Genomic DNA, 18,643 nt, shown 5'->3' with positions numbered 1-18,643 from the left:
AAAAACAATATATGGTGCTATGGGAAATGATTTTCCTACCTACACACATACACACACACGCACGCACGCACGCACACACACACACACCCACCCCTACACAGGTTGACCTGGATGGACTGTTGTCTTTATTCAACCTTACCTACCATGTTACTATGTTACTAAGCTCTGTCAGATTGGATGGAGAGCGTCTGTGAACAGCAATTTTCAAGTCTTGTCACAGATTCTCAATTGGATTTAGGAATGGACTTTGACTGGCCATTCTAACACTTGAATATGCTTTGACCATTCCATTGTAGCTCTGGCTGTATGTTTAGGGTCATTGTCCTGCTGGAAGGTGAACCCCCGCCCCAGTCTCAAGTCTTTTGCAGACTCTTAACAGGTTTTCTTCTAAGATTGCCCTGTATTTGGCCCCATCCATCTTCCCATCAATTCTGACAACCTCTTCCCTGTCACTGCTGAAGAAAAGCATCCTCACAACATGATGCTGCCACCACCATGTTTCACGGTGGGGATGATGTATTGAGATGTTCAAAGCTTGGGATATTTTTTTATAACCTAACCCTGCTTTAAACTTCTCCACAACTTTAAACCTGACCTGTCTGGTGTGTTCCTTGGCCTTCATGATGCTGTTTGTTCACTAAGGTTCTCTAACAAACCTCTGAGGGCTTCACAGAACAGCTGTATCTATACAGAGAATAAACTACACACAGGTGGAATCTAGTTACTAATTAGGTGACTTCTGAAGGCAATTGGTTCCACTAGATTTTAGTTAGGGGTATCAGAGTTAGGCCCCTTTCACACGATCGGACCGTTCAGGTCCGCCTGTCAGTTTTGACGGCGGACCTGAACGGGCGATCCATGTTAGCCTATGGAGCGTCGGATGTCAGCGGAGACATGTCCGCTGACATCCGACCCTGTCCGATCCGCTAAAAGCAGATGTATGGCTCTACGTCCAGATCCGTCGCTATCGGATCGGGTGAGATCTGACGAAAACGGACACGCTGTCCGTTTTCGTCCGATCCCTCCATAGGCGGCAGCGGCGCCTGACAAGCCCCTCCCCGCTCAGTGAGCAGAGAGGGACCTGACATCCGCCGGCTCAGCGGAGATCAACGGACTGATCTCCCGCTGAGCCGGCGGACCGAGGCGGGCTCCGTAGAAACGGAGCCCGCCTCGTGTGAAAGGGGCCTAAAGGTGGCTGAACACAAATGCACACCACACTTTTCAGATATTTATTTGTAAAAAAAATTGAAAACCATTTATCGTTTTCCTTCCACTTCACAATTATGTGCCACTTTGTGTTGGTCTATCATAAAATACATTTATGATTTTGGTTGTAACATGACAAAATGTGGAAAATTTCAAGGGGTATGAATACTTTTTCAAGGCACTGTATGTATAACATTTTCCTACCTAGAATTCTTCTTTAATATAATAACAGAATTATGGAAGAGCAAGTATGTGTAATAAAACATGAAAGTCACATCAGAGATTTTTGACAAATCATTTTATCCATTTTTACAAAAGTGGTGAAGGGTTAGAACCTGTCAGTTTTGTTTTTAAAATGTATGTGTCCCCACTGGTGAGATCCAACCTCACCAGTAGACTTCTTAGTAACCTTTGTCATAGGGACAGAAAGTGAAAGAAGATCCAACCAAAATGTAATGGGTTTTATTCACTAGAGTAGAAGGAATATCTGCCAATGGGGACATCCGCTATGGTGCAAACCATTAAAGACGGGATTTCACCCAATCTGATATCGTACAAGAAAAATTTTCATGTTTGCCCCTTTGGATAATTTCGTATGAACTGTCGTAATCTGCTCTCGAAAGCGTACGAATGATCAGATTATTGTACGAACGTTTTAAAAGTGGTATTTTTTGTCCGCCTTTCTGATCATGTGTACTAGGCTTTAGGCTCCAACTGTAGGTACTGTACTTGTTTCTGGAAGTGCAGAACTTCCTCTAATATTTATTCTTCAACAGACAAACCTTGTTGGACTACATCTTTCTTACTAATGTTTGCTCTATATACCCTCCCATCATATTGATCATGTATTAAATTCTTTTATTACATTTTAATCTACACAGGAGAGTAGTAGTACAGTATTAAAAAGTTGCCAACAGTTTTCTCGTATTGACTTCTATGTGCTGTTTAACCGATTCCCGACCGACTCACGTGTATTTATGGGGGCAGGATGGCTCCCCTGCGCGAAACCCCGTACGGGTTTCCTTTAAGAGCCGATAGAGGACACGCCCTGCACGGCAGGGGACATGATGTGCGTGGCCAGCTGTGCTGTCAGAGGAGAGGAGACATGTTGTTTATTCCTAGTAAGTAGGAACAGCATTGTGTCTCCTCACCTACTCAGTCCAACCCCTGTACAGTTAGAACACTCTGAGGGAACACACATTTAACCCCTTGATCGCCCCCTAGTGTTAACCCCTTTCCTACCAGTGTCATTTACACAGTAATCAGTGCATTTTTATAGCACTGATCGCTGTATAACTGTCAGTGGTCCCAAAAATGTGTCAGAAGTGTCTGATCTGTCCATCTCAATACTGCTAAAAATCACAGATCACCACTATGACTAGTAAAAAAAATAAAATTATAATAATAAAAATGTCATAAATCTTTTCCATAGTTTGTAGATGCTATAACTTTTTTTTTACCAAAAATATGTAGAATATATATTGGCCTAAACTGATGAAGAAATTTTATTTTTTAAAAACTTTTTGGGGGATATTATATTATAGCAAAAAGTAAAAAAAAATTGTTCTTTTTTTTTTCAAAATTGTCGCTATTTTTTGTATAGTGCAAAAAATAAAAACTGCAGAGGTGATCAAATGGCACCAAAAGAAAGCTCTATTTGTGGGAAAAAAGGACGCCAATTTCGTTTGGGTACAGCATTGCATAACCGTGCAATTACCAATTAAAGTGACGCAGTGCCGAATTGTAAAAAATGTTTTGGTCAGGAAGGGGGTAAAACATTCCGGGGCTGAAGTGGTTAAGAGGATTTTTGAACAATTGGCAATCCAAGAATTAAACAACAAAATATCCCCTGTTGGTTTAAGTACTCATTTCAGTTAGTGGTCTGTAACATTCCTATTAATTTTGATGTTACTGTGCTCAGGTTATCAAACTGCTTGTTCCTGGCCATTTTTAAAGTATCTGAACACACTTTATGCAAAGCACCCCTTTGAAGAGTAAATTATATGTTTGTCCTATATATGTATACATTTCCCAAAAAAAAAATCTGGCATCTTTTTTTTTTTTTTTTTTAATTCATCAGTCACATGGCCCCAAAGCCTCTCCTGTGTTGTATCCTGGGATTGTGGGGGTGTGTGTCAGTGTTTTAAGGTGGGTGGGCTGTTTAACACAGTGGGGAGTACTTTCTCCTGCTGTGTAAGTTGCACTGCACTGCAGGAGTGTGCCTCTTCTGTGCTCCAGGCTGTGAGTGATGTCATACACAGCACACCCCTATTAGCTGCAGCTGCATAGAACCTGCTGTGATTGGCTAATGGTTCACAGTCATTGTCCCAGTCTTCTTGAAGCAGCAGTGCTGGCCAGGGGATGTGTCTGTAAACCTGAGTACAGAGAGACAGGCACCCCATGGATATGCATGGCGTTCCTGTATCTCTATCAAGGAAAGAATTGGACACAAACTGATCACGCCAGCACGGATGTGCTTCTGTGCTTAGCATGTTCAATTTAGAAAAGTAAATGTCAGAGACTGACGGAATCACCAGGTATTTGTATCTGAAGGCACAAACTGAAACACAGGAGGCTACTCTTTGTGGCAAAGACAAACCCTTATGCCCCGTACACACGGTCGGACATTGATCGGACATTCCGACAACAAAACCCATGGATTTTTTCCGACGGATGTTGGCTCAAACTTGTTTTGCGTTCACACGGTCGCACAAAGTTGTCGGAATTTCCGATCGCCAACAACGCGGTGACGTCAACCACGTATGACGAGACTAGAAAAGGCCAGTTCAGAACCAAGCGCGGCACCCTTTGGGTTCCTTTTGCTAATCTCGTGTTAGTAAAAGTTTGGTGAGAGACGATTCGCGCTTTTTCAGACTTGCGGCTTTTAGATCGTTTTCTACAGTTCAGTTTGTGCTTGTGGGCTTGTATCTGCTCTTCAGTGCGTGCAGTCAGTTCGTATCGGAGTTTTCTGTGCGATCCTGCCCGCTCGTTGCTGTTTTTCAGGCCGCTCTTCACAGGCCTTGCTGTTCTTCAGTGCGTTCTGTTACTTTGTTCTGAGCAGCTGACCGTTTTCTAGCCATGTTGTGTATACGTACTCCTCGTAGAGTTCGTGCTGTGAGGGGGCTTGGTGTTAGGTCCTGACCTTGACACAAGTCCAGTCCATTAAAAGGGTGGGGAGGAGCTCATGGACCAAGAATTGGTTGCTTCAGCGTGACCAGTTCTCTCATATGCCTTTGCTCTGTGAGATCCGTGAGAATAATCCTGATGATTTCAGGAACTTTCTCAGGATGACGGACCCCGTGTTTCACCGTCTGCTGGCTTCGCTGACCCCCTATATCAGCAGGCAGGATACCTGCATGAGGCAAGCCATCACTCCGGAGCAGAGGCTCGTCGCTACCCTGCGGTACTTGGCGACAGAGAGAAGTCTGCAGGACTTGAAGTTCTCGACAGGCATCTCCCCCCAGGCCCTGGGAATCATTATCCCAGAGACCTGTTCTGCCATCATCCAGGTCCTGCAGAAGGAGTATATGAAGGTAAGATTTTTATCCTTTAATATCACATTTTATTGTATTTAATGTTTGCTAATATCTTGTATTTCTTTCCTCATTCCCTAATTACCATGATTGTAATATGCTGTGAATGTCCCCTTTGTCCTCATGCATGCTGGATTTTTATGTAATTAATTTTTTAGGTCCTTCATACAGATTGTCCTTCACTAACCTCTACAGCAAGCTCTACGGGCCCTATATTCACCTCATGTAGTCACTTAAAACAATGTATTTTATCAGCTCCATAGTAGTGCTTTACCCCAAACACCCCCTAAAATGTTTTGAAATGTTATTTTAGCTTTAAATTCAGGCAGAGTGGCAGAGGCTTTTTTTTTTGTGGTGTCCCCAAATCATTTTTAGTAACCCTCCCTCCCCCAACTGCTAAGTCAGCTGATAACAATTCTCTATCTATCCTCAATCATTTATCTGCTGACTTTGCCAAACCCATACACACTATACCCACCTCTTTTGTGGTCAGGTGTATGGATGAATTCCCCAAAGCATGTAGTGCAAGGGCCTGCCTGTATACTTTCAAATGGTACTGTTTCAAGTTTTTGAATCCTATTATTATCTTGATAGGTAATAGCAGTATGTCCAAATGTGCTCAAATGTGTACAGTGTGTATTTATATCTTTGTATTATGACACTTCTTACCTGTCCAGTGGGCTTTCAATAGTGTAACTAAGGAGGGGCTGTTCCAAGTAATACCCATTATTTAGGCATTCATCTCTCAATGAAGTGAAGAGGGTTACCTGTCCAAGATCCCCCCTATAATGTTAGAAATGGCCCATGAGAGGGGGGGAGGGGGAATATGATAGGTGTACCTTATACTTTGGTGTTGTAAAATTCCCCTTAATAAATGTTATCTGGATGTTAGCCAAGAATGTTTGTGTCTAATCTGCTTTCCATGTTTATGTGCAAAAATACTACATTTTTTTTTTTGTTTTCCTCAACAGTTTCCTTCCACGCCACAGGAATGGCAGACTGTGGCCTCCCACTTTGCCCAGCGGTGGGACTTTCCTAACTGCGGAGGGGCAATTGATGGGAAACACGTCCACATCGTCCCACCACCCAACTCGGGGTCGTACTATTATAATTACAAGGGGTTCAATAGTATTGTGATGTTGGCGGTGGTGTTGGCTAATTACGACTTCCTGTATGTGGACGTGGGGAAGAATGGCCAGATGTCCGATGGTGGAGTCATCGCCCAGATGGAGTTTTAAGGGCGTCTCCAGAAGACAATGTGGAAGGACTCCCATTCGTCTTCGTTGCGGATGAAGCATTTGCGCTGGGGGACCATCTTATGCGGCCATTCCCGATGAGGACCCTCACCCTGGAACAGAGGGTTTTTAATTACCGGGTGGCCAGAGCCAGAAGAGTGGTGGAGAACACATTTGGAATCATGGCCAGCCGGTTCCGCCTATTTCTTACACCCATCCATATGGCGGAGTATAAACTTAATCATATAATCATGGCTTGCTGTGTTCTACATAACTTTTTACGGCAACATTCGGCCAACTAGGCTGGCTCAGTTGGGCCTGAGGCCGGAATTCAAAATGAAACAACCCTGACGGCGCTTGAAAGTGGCCATCCTGGCTTGCCCTCCCTGAGTGCCCGTGATGTCCGGTTAAGATACCTTGAGTTCTTTGCGGGTAGGGGGGCCATCAATATGCCAGACAATTTGTGAAGCCTTTATCAAATAAAAAAAAAATCTTTGGTGACATTTACTGCTTGTGTTTGTTTTAGCTGACCCTAAAAGCAATGTGGGGAGTCCTGAAAATGGCGTGATTGTGTAACTTTATACAAAGCACTGTTGGGTGTTATTTACTAAAGGCAAAGACACTTTGCACTACAAGTGCACTTGAAACTGCACTGAAACTGCACTTGTAGTGCAAAGAGGATTTTCCCTTAGGAAATAACCCCCATTTTCACAGAAAGCAGCAATTACATCACCACAAAAGTGTTCTAGCATAAGACAATAATCCACACATTCTTGATTAACAATCTTTTTAATACCTGCACAATCACATGTGCATTTAGAAAAGGTTTTTAAAACAAACCAACATGTTTGTTGTATAACAATTTTTGGGGTGGCATTATCACAAATAGAAATGTCCATTCAAGATAAAACAGGCATGTGTAAAACCAACAAGAAAGACACAAATCTTGAACTTACAAAGTTCACATATGGTAAAACTTGAAGGCAATATCAGACATGAGTATTTAGGAACTGTGTTTGATATTGCGTTCAGATGGGGTGAAGTCACCCCAGGGAAAGCCAAATTTTGAAGATGCACACCAATTTACGAATGTCAACATGTGCTAGCTGCCATCACGGGGGATCAAGGGACGTGTTTTGGGGGAGCAACCCCTTCCTCTCAGCTACTTTATTATTGAGGAAGGGGTTGCACCCCCAAAACATGTCCATTGATCTCCCGTGATGGCAGATAGCACATGTTGGCACACTGTGTGCATCCTCAAAATTTGGCTTTTCTAAAAATCGCTAACACATTTTTAACATTGTAGCACACAAAAAAACAAAGTGATTTGGAGGGGTTTCAAACTCTCCCCAAAACATCAATGATGTTATTATTTTTTTGAATAACATGATTGATGTTTTTCTTGATGTTTTCCAAAGCTAAATTACACCCCATGATCTCCCCAATCAGGATCTGTGCACTTTCAGAGGTGAAATGCCCTGGGTCCACAACATCACAATCACCTAAAAAGAGAGAAAACCACAAAAAAACAGGTATTATAAATATGCCGGCATCCATCTCTTACCTGAGTCTGTGGTCGCAGACACTCACCTGTTGTGGTGCCAATTTCCACCACGTCTTCTTCCTCCTCCTGCTCTGCTTGGGTTGGGGGTATTTCCCCTTCTTCCCGAGGTGGGGGGTCTGTGGTCTCCTCGGATTAGGGGTGTCCTCTGAATCTTTTCTCCCCTATGTAAAACAAAAATGGTATAATTAGCACACAGATATTTGATGGCCGAAATATAAAGATGAAACATTGCTTGGAAGTGTGGTACAATTGTCTATTTTGGCAGAGTTCCAAGATGTAGCATTTTTATTGTCTGTTGTCAAGCTTCAAGACTTTACCTGTCTTGTACAAGCTTCACAGATGGAGACCCCCCTATAGTATACACTGGAGCACCTGTGTGGGCCCCCTAATAAAAAGGGTGTTCTGGTGTCCCACACTAGTGCTCCAGCGTCCAGATGTGAAAACAGCTGCTGAGTGTCCTCTCCTTACACAGAATCTAGTTTGCATTTCATTCTAGTCACAAACCCATCTACACAACCAAATGTTTTTCATACAAGTAGGCCCTAAAAAATGTTGGCAAGTGCATATGGCCTAAACTTTTATAGGCCGAAAGAAAAATGTTTGATACGAACGAATAATGGGCCCATGAACATGAAAGTTGCCATTTTAAACTGTACAACACTTAAGAAAAGCACATGGAGCAGCACGAACGTAATAAAGACAAAAAGAATAGGAACACAGCACAACTACTTACTTTTTTGCAGCAATCTCCGGATCTTTCTGTACTGCTCGGGCTCTCTTAATTTCAGGTCCGACCACCGCTTCCTGAGCTGATCTTTCGATCGTCGTACCCCGAAATTCCGGTGTAGACTTTTGACCACTTTCGCCATGATCTTGGCCTTTCTGATATTGGGGTTGGGGTAAGGTCCATACTTTCCATCATAGTCGGCCCTCTTCAGGATGTCCACCATCTCCAACATCTCCCCAAAGGACATATTTGAGGCCTTAAATCGTCTCCTTCTGGATCGGGACATTTCCGGGTCCGGGCTTTCCTCCTCCTCCTCGTTGCTATAATTAGCACGCCCCTGCTCTGACTCCGCCATGTGCTCTACACCCACTGCGCCGAACGAAAAGGGGCGGGGAATAGACTAGAAAGAACGTCAGGGGCGGGCGGAGTTACACGCATGCGCAGTGTGTATAAAGCGTAACACGCGTGCGTAGTACATACGATCTGTGAGTGGAGGAAGGAGTATCGGAGGCGCCGATCGTGATAACGAAGGTAAGAGCCAAACTTGGACCTATTCTGCTTCTAGATTGAGGCCTATATTGTAACTAGATTAGGAGAGTTTTGGCTGACATTAGGGTTTGTCTTGTGTTGTGTCTTGCAGTGAAAATGGATATCTTGAACGATACCGACTTTATGGCAATCTTCATTGACATGTTCAGGGAGCTGCCTTGTCTGTGGGAGATCAACCACCCACATTATAAGAACCAAACAAAGAGAAAGGCAACGCTGGATCATTTGTTTGAAATTGTGAAGCAGGTGATCCCCACGGCAGACATCACCTATTTGAAGATCCTAATTGGTGGCCTGAGGAGCACATATCTAAGGGAGCGCAAGAAAGTCCAGGATTCGCAGAAATACGGAGCAGCAGATGACATCTATGTCCCCAGGATGTGGTACTATGACAGGCTGCATTTTCTGGCAGTCTCCCCCCCCCCCCAGCTGAGGCTTCTGACGCCCAACCTGGGCCTTCCAGGCAGCAACATGTGGAGGAGCCCAGCTTGAGCCAGGTATAGCATTCTTCTAAATATTTCTGCTTGTCCAATCAATGATGTTAACTAGATGTTAGTTTGGAGTAATAATTTAGGATTGTGATTGATGATGCAAAACATTAAACCATGTCCCTTTTTCATACACAGGGAAGTCTCAGCCAGGAGGTGGCCGGGCCGAGCAGGCTGTCTGATATGCAGGTCCCTCCCCTACACCCGCAAAGAGAAAGTGGCAGGAAGAGGAGTACCCTAGAGGAGGCTGCCATAGGCCTCTTTTGGAAGGCTACAGAGGCCCTGGGAGCACCACACACTGTGGAGGAGGACTTTGCTGGCATAATTGCGTGTAAAATGCAGCGGATGGAGGAGGGCCAACAACTCCTGTGTGAGTCATTAATGTTGGAAGCTCTCAATAAGGGGTTGAGTGGCCAAATAACATCTGATACCCACATTTGTGACCTCACACATGGTCCTCCTCCTCCTCCTCCTCCAGGTCCTACTAGTCCTCCTCCTCCTCCTGCCACATCTCCAACAGCAGAGCCACAGCCAGGAAGGAAGCGTGGAAGGAAGACCAGAAAGTGATGACCCTAGGTCCAGTCTGGTCTGGCAAAAGATGCAGCCTCTTGTGCTACCACAGCCTGGGGACACAGATGTCATCTGCTGCTTTCCAGATCTCGGGAACTTCTGGACCAGACTGCACTCCCTTACATATGGACTCCTCAGGCCGCCAATTTTGATGTTCAAGAATTGATGTCTGCCCTGGGGGTCCAAGGCTTCGCTAATTTCTGCTGTTTATCCAGCGTTGCCTCCCTCTTTGTTTGGTTCTGAGCCCTTAATAAAGGATTTTTGGTTGCAATTATACTTGCCTATGCGTGTTTTCCTTCAGAAAGGACAGTTTGTTGGTGAGGATTCAGGTACATTTCAAAACTACAATGTGAAATTAACAAGGGACACCAACACCAAACAATCTTCTTGAGATTAAATAATACAAGATAATAATGGTGTTGTGGTAACTTGACACACAAAACACACACACAAATATTCTGGAGTAAAACTAAAAATAAAATAAAACAAAGATCAGCCTTGGAAAAAATACAAACCTAAAATTAAAAAAAAAAAATCTGCCTTTAAAAAAAAAAAAAAAATGTATTTTTGTCAGATGTGACAAATCAAAATATATTAAGGAAATCCTGATAAATAATAAAGAAATAAGTTTGTAAGAAGTCTGTGTGAATATGAGCAGCAAAACTACTTCATTCTTCTCACATTATAAAGAAGCGAGTGCGCTGTATTAAACCATTTTTAACATTGCACCGTGACGAAAGTGTTGTATCCATTGCGAACGCTAAGTTTACCAGACTGAGCTGTTCCGTCTCGGAATTTCTTTTGAGCATGCGTGGCACTTTGTGCGTCGGAACAGGCCACACACGGTCGGAATTGACGCGATCGGATTTTGTTGTCGGAAAATTTTATAGCCTGCTCTCAAACTTTGTGTGTCGGAAAATCCGATGGAAAATGTCCGATGGAGCCCACACACGGTCGGAATGTCCGACAACACGCTCCGATCGGACATTTTCCATCGGAAAATCCGACCGTGTGTACGGGGCATTAGGTTTCATGCACACAGGGCATTTTTACAGCTGCTTTTAGCAGCATTAGACGTTTATTTCTTTATTTTTTTTGCAGCTTAAAAACCCCTCTCCGTGTTATTCTATGTGTCTATGCACACACAGGCTTTTAGGAGCTGTAAGTGGCATAGGAGTTTTCAAGCTGTAAAAAAAAAAAAAAAAAAAAAAAAAAAAAAAAAACCAGGGCCAGTGCGTTCTGAGGACCAGCGTTAGAGTAAAAGCTGCTAGACGCAGCTCAATGCTGGATACAGCCACTTTAAGCCTCAAGCGGCTTTTTAAAAAATGTTGACATGTCAAAATCAATGGTTCCCTATGAGAGCCCATTGATTTGATTAGACATCGCACAACAAGTCGGATCATGATGATTCGACTTTCGCTGTGGCTTGTGTGCTGAACATCTTGAAGGGGAACCCTCGCCAAAATGTAAAAAAAAAAAAAAAACGGCATGGGGTTCCCCCCAGAACCAATACCAGACCCTTATCCGAACATGCAGCCTGGTAGGCCAGGAAAGCGCGCGTGCGCGGGGGGGGCACGCTTGGTATGGTCCTCCTCGAGCATACCATGCCCTTAACATAGGGGGGGGTGGGTGCTTTGGGGGTACCCACCCCCAAAGCACCTTGTCCCCATGTGGGACAAGGGCCTCTTCTCGACAACCCTGGCCGGTGGTTGTTGGGGTCTCTGGGCGGGGGGGGCTTATCGGAATTTGGAAGCCCCTTTAACAAGGGGGCCACCAGATCCCGTCCCCCCACCTTATGTGAATGAGTATGGGGTACATTGTACCCCATACATTCACAAAAAAAGAGTTTCAAAAATAAAGAGTACACAGGTTTTTGGCAAAGTAATTTTATTAAAGCAGCTCCGGCATCTCTTCTCCTTATGATTTCTTCTCCCTTCGTCGATGACTTCATCCTCCCACTGCCGGTTCTCCTCTCTCCGCTGTCTTCTCCCGCTGCCGGTTCACCTCTCTCCGCTGTCTTCTCCCGCTGCCGGTTCACCTCTCTCTGCTGTCTTCTCCCGCTGCCGGTTCTCCTCTCTCCACTGTCTTCTCCCGCTGCCGGTTCTCCTCTCTCCCCTGTCTTCTCCCGCTGCCGGTTCTCTTCTCTCTCATGTCTTCTCCCACTGCTGGTTCTCCTCTCTCCACTGTCTTCTCCCGCTGCCGTTTCTCTTCTCTCCCCTGTCTTCTCCCGCTGCCGGTTCTCTTCTCTCCCCTGTCTTCTCCCGTTGCCGGTTCTCTTCTCTCCCCTGTCTTCTCCCGCTGCCGGTTCTCTTCTCTCCCCTGTCTTCTCCCGCTGCCGGTTCTCTTCTCTCCCCTGTCTTCTCCCGCTGCCGGTTCTCTTCTCTCCCCTGTCTTCTCCCGCTGCCGGTTCTCTTCTCTCCCCTGTCTTCTCCCGCTGCCGGTTCTCCTCTCTCCGCTGTCTTCTCCTGCTGCCGGTTCTCCTCCCTCCGCTGTCTTCTCCCTCTGCCGTGTCTCTTCCCTCTGTTCTCCTGAAGCTCTCTCCCGCTGTAATGATGGGTCCGCCATGTGCCATTACTTTTATAGCCATGGGGCAGGGCCACCCGGTGACATCATCTGGAGGCCACACCCCCTTGTGACATCACCACCCCAGAGGGTCTGGTATGCTCTTGGGGGGGAATCACATGGCAGTTTGCTTTTTCCCATTTTGGTGAGGATTCCTCTTCAAGATCCTCGGCGCACAAGCCGCACCGCAAATCGGATCATCATGATCCGTGTTGTGGTGCGGCTTCTATTCAAATCAATGGGCTGTCATAGAAACCATTGATTTTGCATAGAGGCAGAGAAACGTTGCTAAAAGCTGGCGCGGCTAAATATGCATTAATGCCAATGCAAAAAGCTACTAAAAGCACGTTTTTACAGCAGTTTTTTCCTGGCGTTGGTAGTGGATTTGCAGCTCTTTTTTTCTAATGCCCTGTGTGCATGAGGCATTATAGACACATATATGCTATAATAATTTTAAAGGTAACCCTTTAAGTCATAATCCTAATTAATATTGGTGCAAACTTGCCTTAAATCCTCCAGAAGCATTTGTTGATATTAAATCTGACAAAAACAAAATACAAAATAATCAGTACGTACTAATGGCTTTCATTTTATGTTGTCTGAAGTATGTTTTTTTTCACTGCTAGTGATTGCCTTGCCACCCCATATCTTTTCGCTCTTTTTTTCCCCACAACTAAAGTAAGCCATAGACCATTTGAATCTCGTTCGGTTCGGTAAGTACCGGCTGAGATTCCAACCATATATGGGCAGGTTGATTGTACCCTAGTCGATCAACTTTGGTATAAGAAACAGCATGTTGGATATTTCATGTGATTATTGCCAGCTAGCAATAATCACTGTGTTCTCTTGACAGGAACGGCTCCCTGCGCCTTCTCAACTCCCAACCCCCCCTCCCTGTCGGGAGAACACATAATAGCTCAGCGGGAATGGTTCCCCAATCAAAAATGGCTGGGTTGATGGGGGAATCGAGTGTTGGGGAAAATTACACTATGGCCAGCTTAATCCTTTCACTGCTCTACAAAACCTTTCTTCTCGAAAGGTGGCCATAGATGGATCGAAATTTGGCAGTTTTGGCAGGCACTTGCCGAATTTCAAAACCATTTGTGTCATCAGAAGTTGATCTATCAATCCGACTTCTGTTGAATTGGAAAAAAAGCTTCTTAATCAGCAGCTGTAGTGCTACTCTGTGTATTCTGACAGCGGATGCTTCCCTCTGCTGTCAGCATACAGTAGCGCAGTGGGGACAGTTCACCCATCCTCCTCGATTGTGTGGATGGGAGAATACAAGGCAGGGGCGGAAGGGGCACGTGCCCTGGGCGGTACCATTTGCTATGGGGGGGGGGGGGCGCGCAGCCTGCAGACGAAGTTCTGCCACGGCTGCCTCCCACCACTGCCAGTGTATAAGTGAAAGTGACCTATGTTTCATAATGTCAGCGCCCAGCGGCACTGTATAATTGTGCTCTGCCTCCTGCATGATCCCTAAGTTCCGGACCTCAGCACAACTCTGTGTCACAGACAGTTTACTCCCCTATGGAGGAGTCCCGTAGCCCCTGCCAGCGCCGTGACGTCACTCACGGCCGGAGGCGAGGGAGGACCCAGAGGAGCGCAGGGAGCTGTGTCGGAGTCGGCGCGCTGTTACCTTGTGGAGCCGAGGAGCTGAGGAGCTGCTGCCTGCCTGGCTGGCTGTCTCTACTAGTGTAGCTGCTGCTGGATTCTGGAGACTGGAAGGAAGCTAAGGTAGAAGATTTAGATTGCAGTGTGTGCCAGTGTTCTGACTGAACTTGTGTAAAAGTACTAAAAAAAAGATTAATAAATGGCTGGATTGGGGGAGGGGAGGAGGCGAGGTTAACCACTTAACTGGCCCATAGCCCACAACACTGTGCAAAACTCTGCAATACCCCACAATACTGTGCAATACTCTGCAATACCCCACAATACTGTGCAATACCCCGCAGCACTGTGCAATACTCTGCAATACCCCACAACATTGTGCAATACCCTGAAATACTCTGCAATACCCCACAACACTGCAATACTCTGCAATACCACACAATACTGTGCAATACTCTGCAATACCCCGCAATACTGTGCAATACTCTGCAATACCCCGCAATACTGTGCAATACCCCGCAATACTCTGCCATACCCTGCAATACTCGGTGATACCCAGTCATACTCGGCGATGCCCTGCAATACCATGCCATACCCAGCCATGCTTAGCCATACTCTGCGATACCCCGCCATACTCTGCAATACCCCGCCATACTCTGCAATACCCTGCCATACTCTGCCATACCCCGCCATACTCTGCCATACCCCGCCATACTCTGCCATACCCAGCCATACTCAGCCATACTCGGCCATGCTCAGCTGTACGTGGCCAGGCATGTGGTATCGCCGTACTCAGGAGGAGTAGGAGAATCTATTTTGGGATGTCATTTTTGGTATGTACATGCTATGTGTTAGAAATATTGTATAAATGGACAACTTTGTGTTAAAAAAAAAAAAAAAAGCGTTTTAACCTTTTCCTGCCCGCCAGCTGTCATACGACGTCCTTGAGTTTGTGCAGGGATATCTGAATGATGCCTGCAGCTACAGGCATCATTCAGATATCAGCTTTTTTAGCTGGTGATTCCCTACACCATAAGAATGATCATAGCGGCTGTTCCACTGCTTGATCTTTCTTACGGGAGGCGAGATGGGACAACCCCCCCTCCCGCTGCCCTCCGGTGCTTCTACGGACTCACTGCTTTGATCGAAGCCAGGATCGTTTTTTTTTTTTTTTTTTAAATTTTTTTATTTCAGGCTTCAAAGCCTAGAGGTCAGATGTGGGGTCTTATTGATCCCATATCTCACTGTAAAGAGGACCTGTCATGCCATGTTCCTATTACAGGGATGTTTACATTCCTTGTAATAGGAATAAAAGTGGTCAAAAAATTTTTTTTTTTTGGAAAAAAGCGTCATACTAAAATAAAGTAAAATGAACAATTAAAAAAAAAAAAATGTTTTAAGCGCCCCTGTCCCTGTGTGCTTGCATGCAGAACTGAATGCACATGTAAGTCCCGCCCGCATATGAAAACGTTGTTCAAACTACACATGTGAGGTATCACTGCGATCGGTAGAGCGAGAGCAATAATTTTGGCCCTAGACCTTCCCTGTAACTTTTAATAAATCTGCAAAAATCTCAACAATTTTGTGTTTTTCTGTCAATATGGGGTGCTGTGTGTACATTAATGAGGAAAAAAATGAACTTAAATGATTTTAGCAAATGGCTGCAACATAACAAAGAGTGAAAAATTTAAGGGGGCTGAATGCTTTCCATCCCCACTGTACTTGACATTTTTGCAACTGTCTTCGGCAAGTTTACAGAAATTTTCATTTATTGCCTTGATTTCTATTTTGCACTTTTTTAAATGAATATTTTGTACTAAGGGGTTCTTTTTGGCTGAAGGCCCTGTATGTTGTTTAAAATATGTCTGTTTGTTTTTTTTTTTGTGCACTTTTCATATTTATATGAATATTTTGTATTCGGGCATTGACTACCTTTAGGAAAGATTACAGTTGAATGTTATATGTTTCAGTGAGAAATAGTGTAATCCCTTGATTTTGCACTTTTATATATTAATATTTTGTATTAAGGGTTCTTTTTTGCTGAAGGCCATGTATGTTGGTTGAGAAGTTTGTGAAATTTTTTGATTTTTTGCACTTTTCCTATTTATGTGAATATTTGGTATTGGGGCACTACCTCACACAAAATAATGCAAAACTGAAAACTTTAGTATGTTCACATGAGCCTTGACAGAAAAAACAGTTAACAGGCCTTTCTACAAGCACATTTGTTGCATTATTATTTCAAAGTGCCTCCAATAAAAATACATATTAAAATGTGTGAGTGAACTCTGTTTCTATCGCATTAAACATAATTGAACTTGTATTGTTTTAAGTATATTCTTGTTTTGAAACAACATTGATTCTTTATTAAAAACGGGGGGGGGGGGGGGGTGCAGTTTGCCATCTCGCCCTGGGCACCAAATGGCCTTGTCCCAACACTGCTCCCAAAGTCCGCTTAATACCAGCATTCAGCTTATTACTCGCCCCCAATGCAGAGCTGTGCCTCCCGCACCTGGGATATTACCTTTGTGCCTCCCGACATGCAGAGAATGACAGCGGCCGAGGCTGGGGAAAAGAAGCGGCTCCTAAATGACGTGACCGTGAATCCGGATGGGACGGTGGCTGATGGCATGCCTGCCATAAAGTTTAAAAAGTCACATTAAGTCAGATCAAAGTCAGACTGAAGTTGCAGGGCAAAGTCGGTTCGGAAGTTGTGCAACTTTCATGTCGGGGCAGTGTGAACCTGGGCTTGTAGATGTTGTTAAGGAGACAGTGTCATGGCTGATTGTAAGAATTTCTGGATAGTCTCAAGTGTCTTTGTACCTTTGTTAGGACAGACTGATCAAATCTAGTTTACAGCAGATAATGAACTGCGAATGTAGTACAGACAGGGTTAATTAAGTAAATTAAGTTAACCACTTGTGGACTGGCTCAATCTGTGGAGCTGGGTAGAAACTCGTCAGCTGAAATTGACTTTATCCAGACTGATGCAATCAATGTTTAGATATTTTTGTAACTGGCAGGGCCATATGTCAGAATACTGAGGCACACCGGGAGATTTGCCCTCCTATACTATATATCTCTAGATTCCTGGTAACTCTTCATAAACTCATGTAGTTATCTTTTTTTTGTTTTTTTTTCTCAGGGCTGACCAAGCTCTTGATCGCTTTGCAATGAAGAAATTTTTTGATGATAAAGTGTCAGTATTGATGCAACCTTCCCAGAAAAGGTAGGTTCTTTATATGCAAGGGCATACATATTCATCCTTTATCTATACTGAATTGGAAAAGATACACGGCTTGGCACTGAAGATCAGCTGTGGCCACATAATTAAAAGTAGGAGGGTTCTTCAAAAATTTTCCACACTTTAAGAGCCGGTTCACACGGGGGCGACTTGTCAGGCGACCTAGCCGCCTGACAAGTCGCCTCCCGTTCTGTACAATGGAACCGTTCTAATCGGAGCGACGCAAGTCGCTCCGACTTAGAAGAAAGGTTCCTGTACTACTTTGGGGGCGACTTGCATAGACTTCTATACAGAAGTCGTCTTGCAAGTCGCCGCGGCAGTCGTGTGCAGGTCGCCTCGGTGAGGCGACCTGCAAGTCGTGCCGCTTCTAATGTGAACCGGCGCTTACTGTTTTTATTAAGATTTTCAAAAACAAATTACAAATTCTACTAAACTGCAAGGTCAGCTGGCTTGCCAGACAGACTCGTCACATGACACTCTCAGACACAACCAATTACTACTCCTCCTGGCCTCACAGTTTCTAAAGAAAATATAAAAGACCCCTTATATATTCCAAGCTCAAACTTTTTTCTTTATTTATGGTTGAAGAAGTGTTGAAACCCCTCTCAGATTTTCATTGTTGTCAGTTTCCCTCTCTATTTATCCAGTTGACAACTGTACCTGGGACACAGAATGATAGGAGAACCAACATTATACATGTGATAAAATAGAAGGGGATACATTCCAGTAAGGACATCTGTTTCAGTGAGGACTAAGAGGGGATTTCCTCTCATTTGAAATTACTTAGTCTCACTTCCTGTTGTGTTTTGGAATCAGGAAGTGAGATGTTCCTGAAAGCAAAAAAAAAAAAAATTGATAGTGATTTTAATCATTTTCTATACTTTTTCTGAAATAAATAAAAAAAAATCAGTTTTGGTTTTAGTTCAGAATGTACTTTTTGGATTTTTTTATTTTTTTTGTTAATGCATAAGAGTGTTTTGTTGCAAATGTGTGCCATTACCCCTTGGGCCCTTCATGTGTTTTTGGGGTTACTGCACACCAATTAATGAAAGAGTAATGCAAACATCAGAGGGAACTACTCTTATCTGTGGAAGAATTTGGTATACATTTCATCTACACTTGTATTTCTTCTATAGCTGCATAAATCCTAAATAGATTTATGAACCTACAGTTATGCATGCCCCACATCACTGTCAAATCTCTTGCTAAAGGACTACAGTCTTATGCTAGTTACTTGGCACACAGAGTGAAAGCACACAGGACCCAATAGGGTATTTGAGAGTATTTGGCACACAGCGGGGTCCCGAGGATGTAAGTAAAGGAGACACAGGCAGCAGTTACATGTCCGTTAACA

At 44.2% G+C, this 18,643-nt stretch overlaps 1 protein-coding gene across 2 annotated transcripts in view; it reads left to right on the top strand.

The window, feature by feature from the left end:
- TNS3 (tensin 3) overlaps window positions 1–18,643 on the top strand; it is a 621,029-nt gene that overhangs the window by 107,946 nt on the left and 494,440 nt on the right. For both annotated transcript variants that reach the window (XM_073630678.1, XM_073630677.1), the window contains one exon: window positions 17,191–17,274. In XM_073630678.1, coding sequence (XP_073486779.1) covers window positions 17,191–17,274 — 84 coding nt within the window. The remainder of the gene's footprint in view (window positions 1–17,190; window positions 17,275–18,643) is intronic.

Source organism: Aquarana catesbeiana, linkage group LG05 (genome assembly GCF_042186555.1).
Source record: "Aquarana catesbeiana isolate 2022-GZ linkage group LG05, ASM4218655v1, whole genome shotgun sequence".
Classification (NCBI taxonomy): domain Eukaryota; kingdom Metazoa; phylum Chordata; class Amphibia; order Anura; family Ranidae; genus Aquarana; species Aquarana catesbeiana.
The sequence above is the reverse complement of the archived record's forward strand: the minus strand, read 5'-3'. Positions and strand labels throughout refer to the sequence as shown.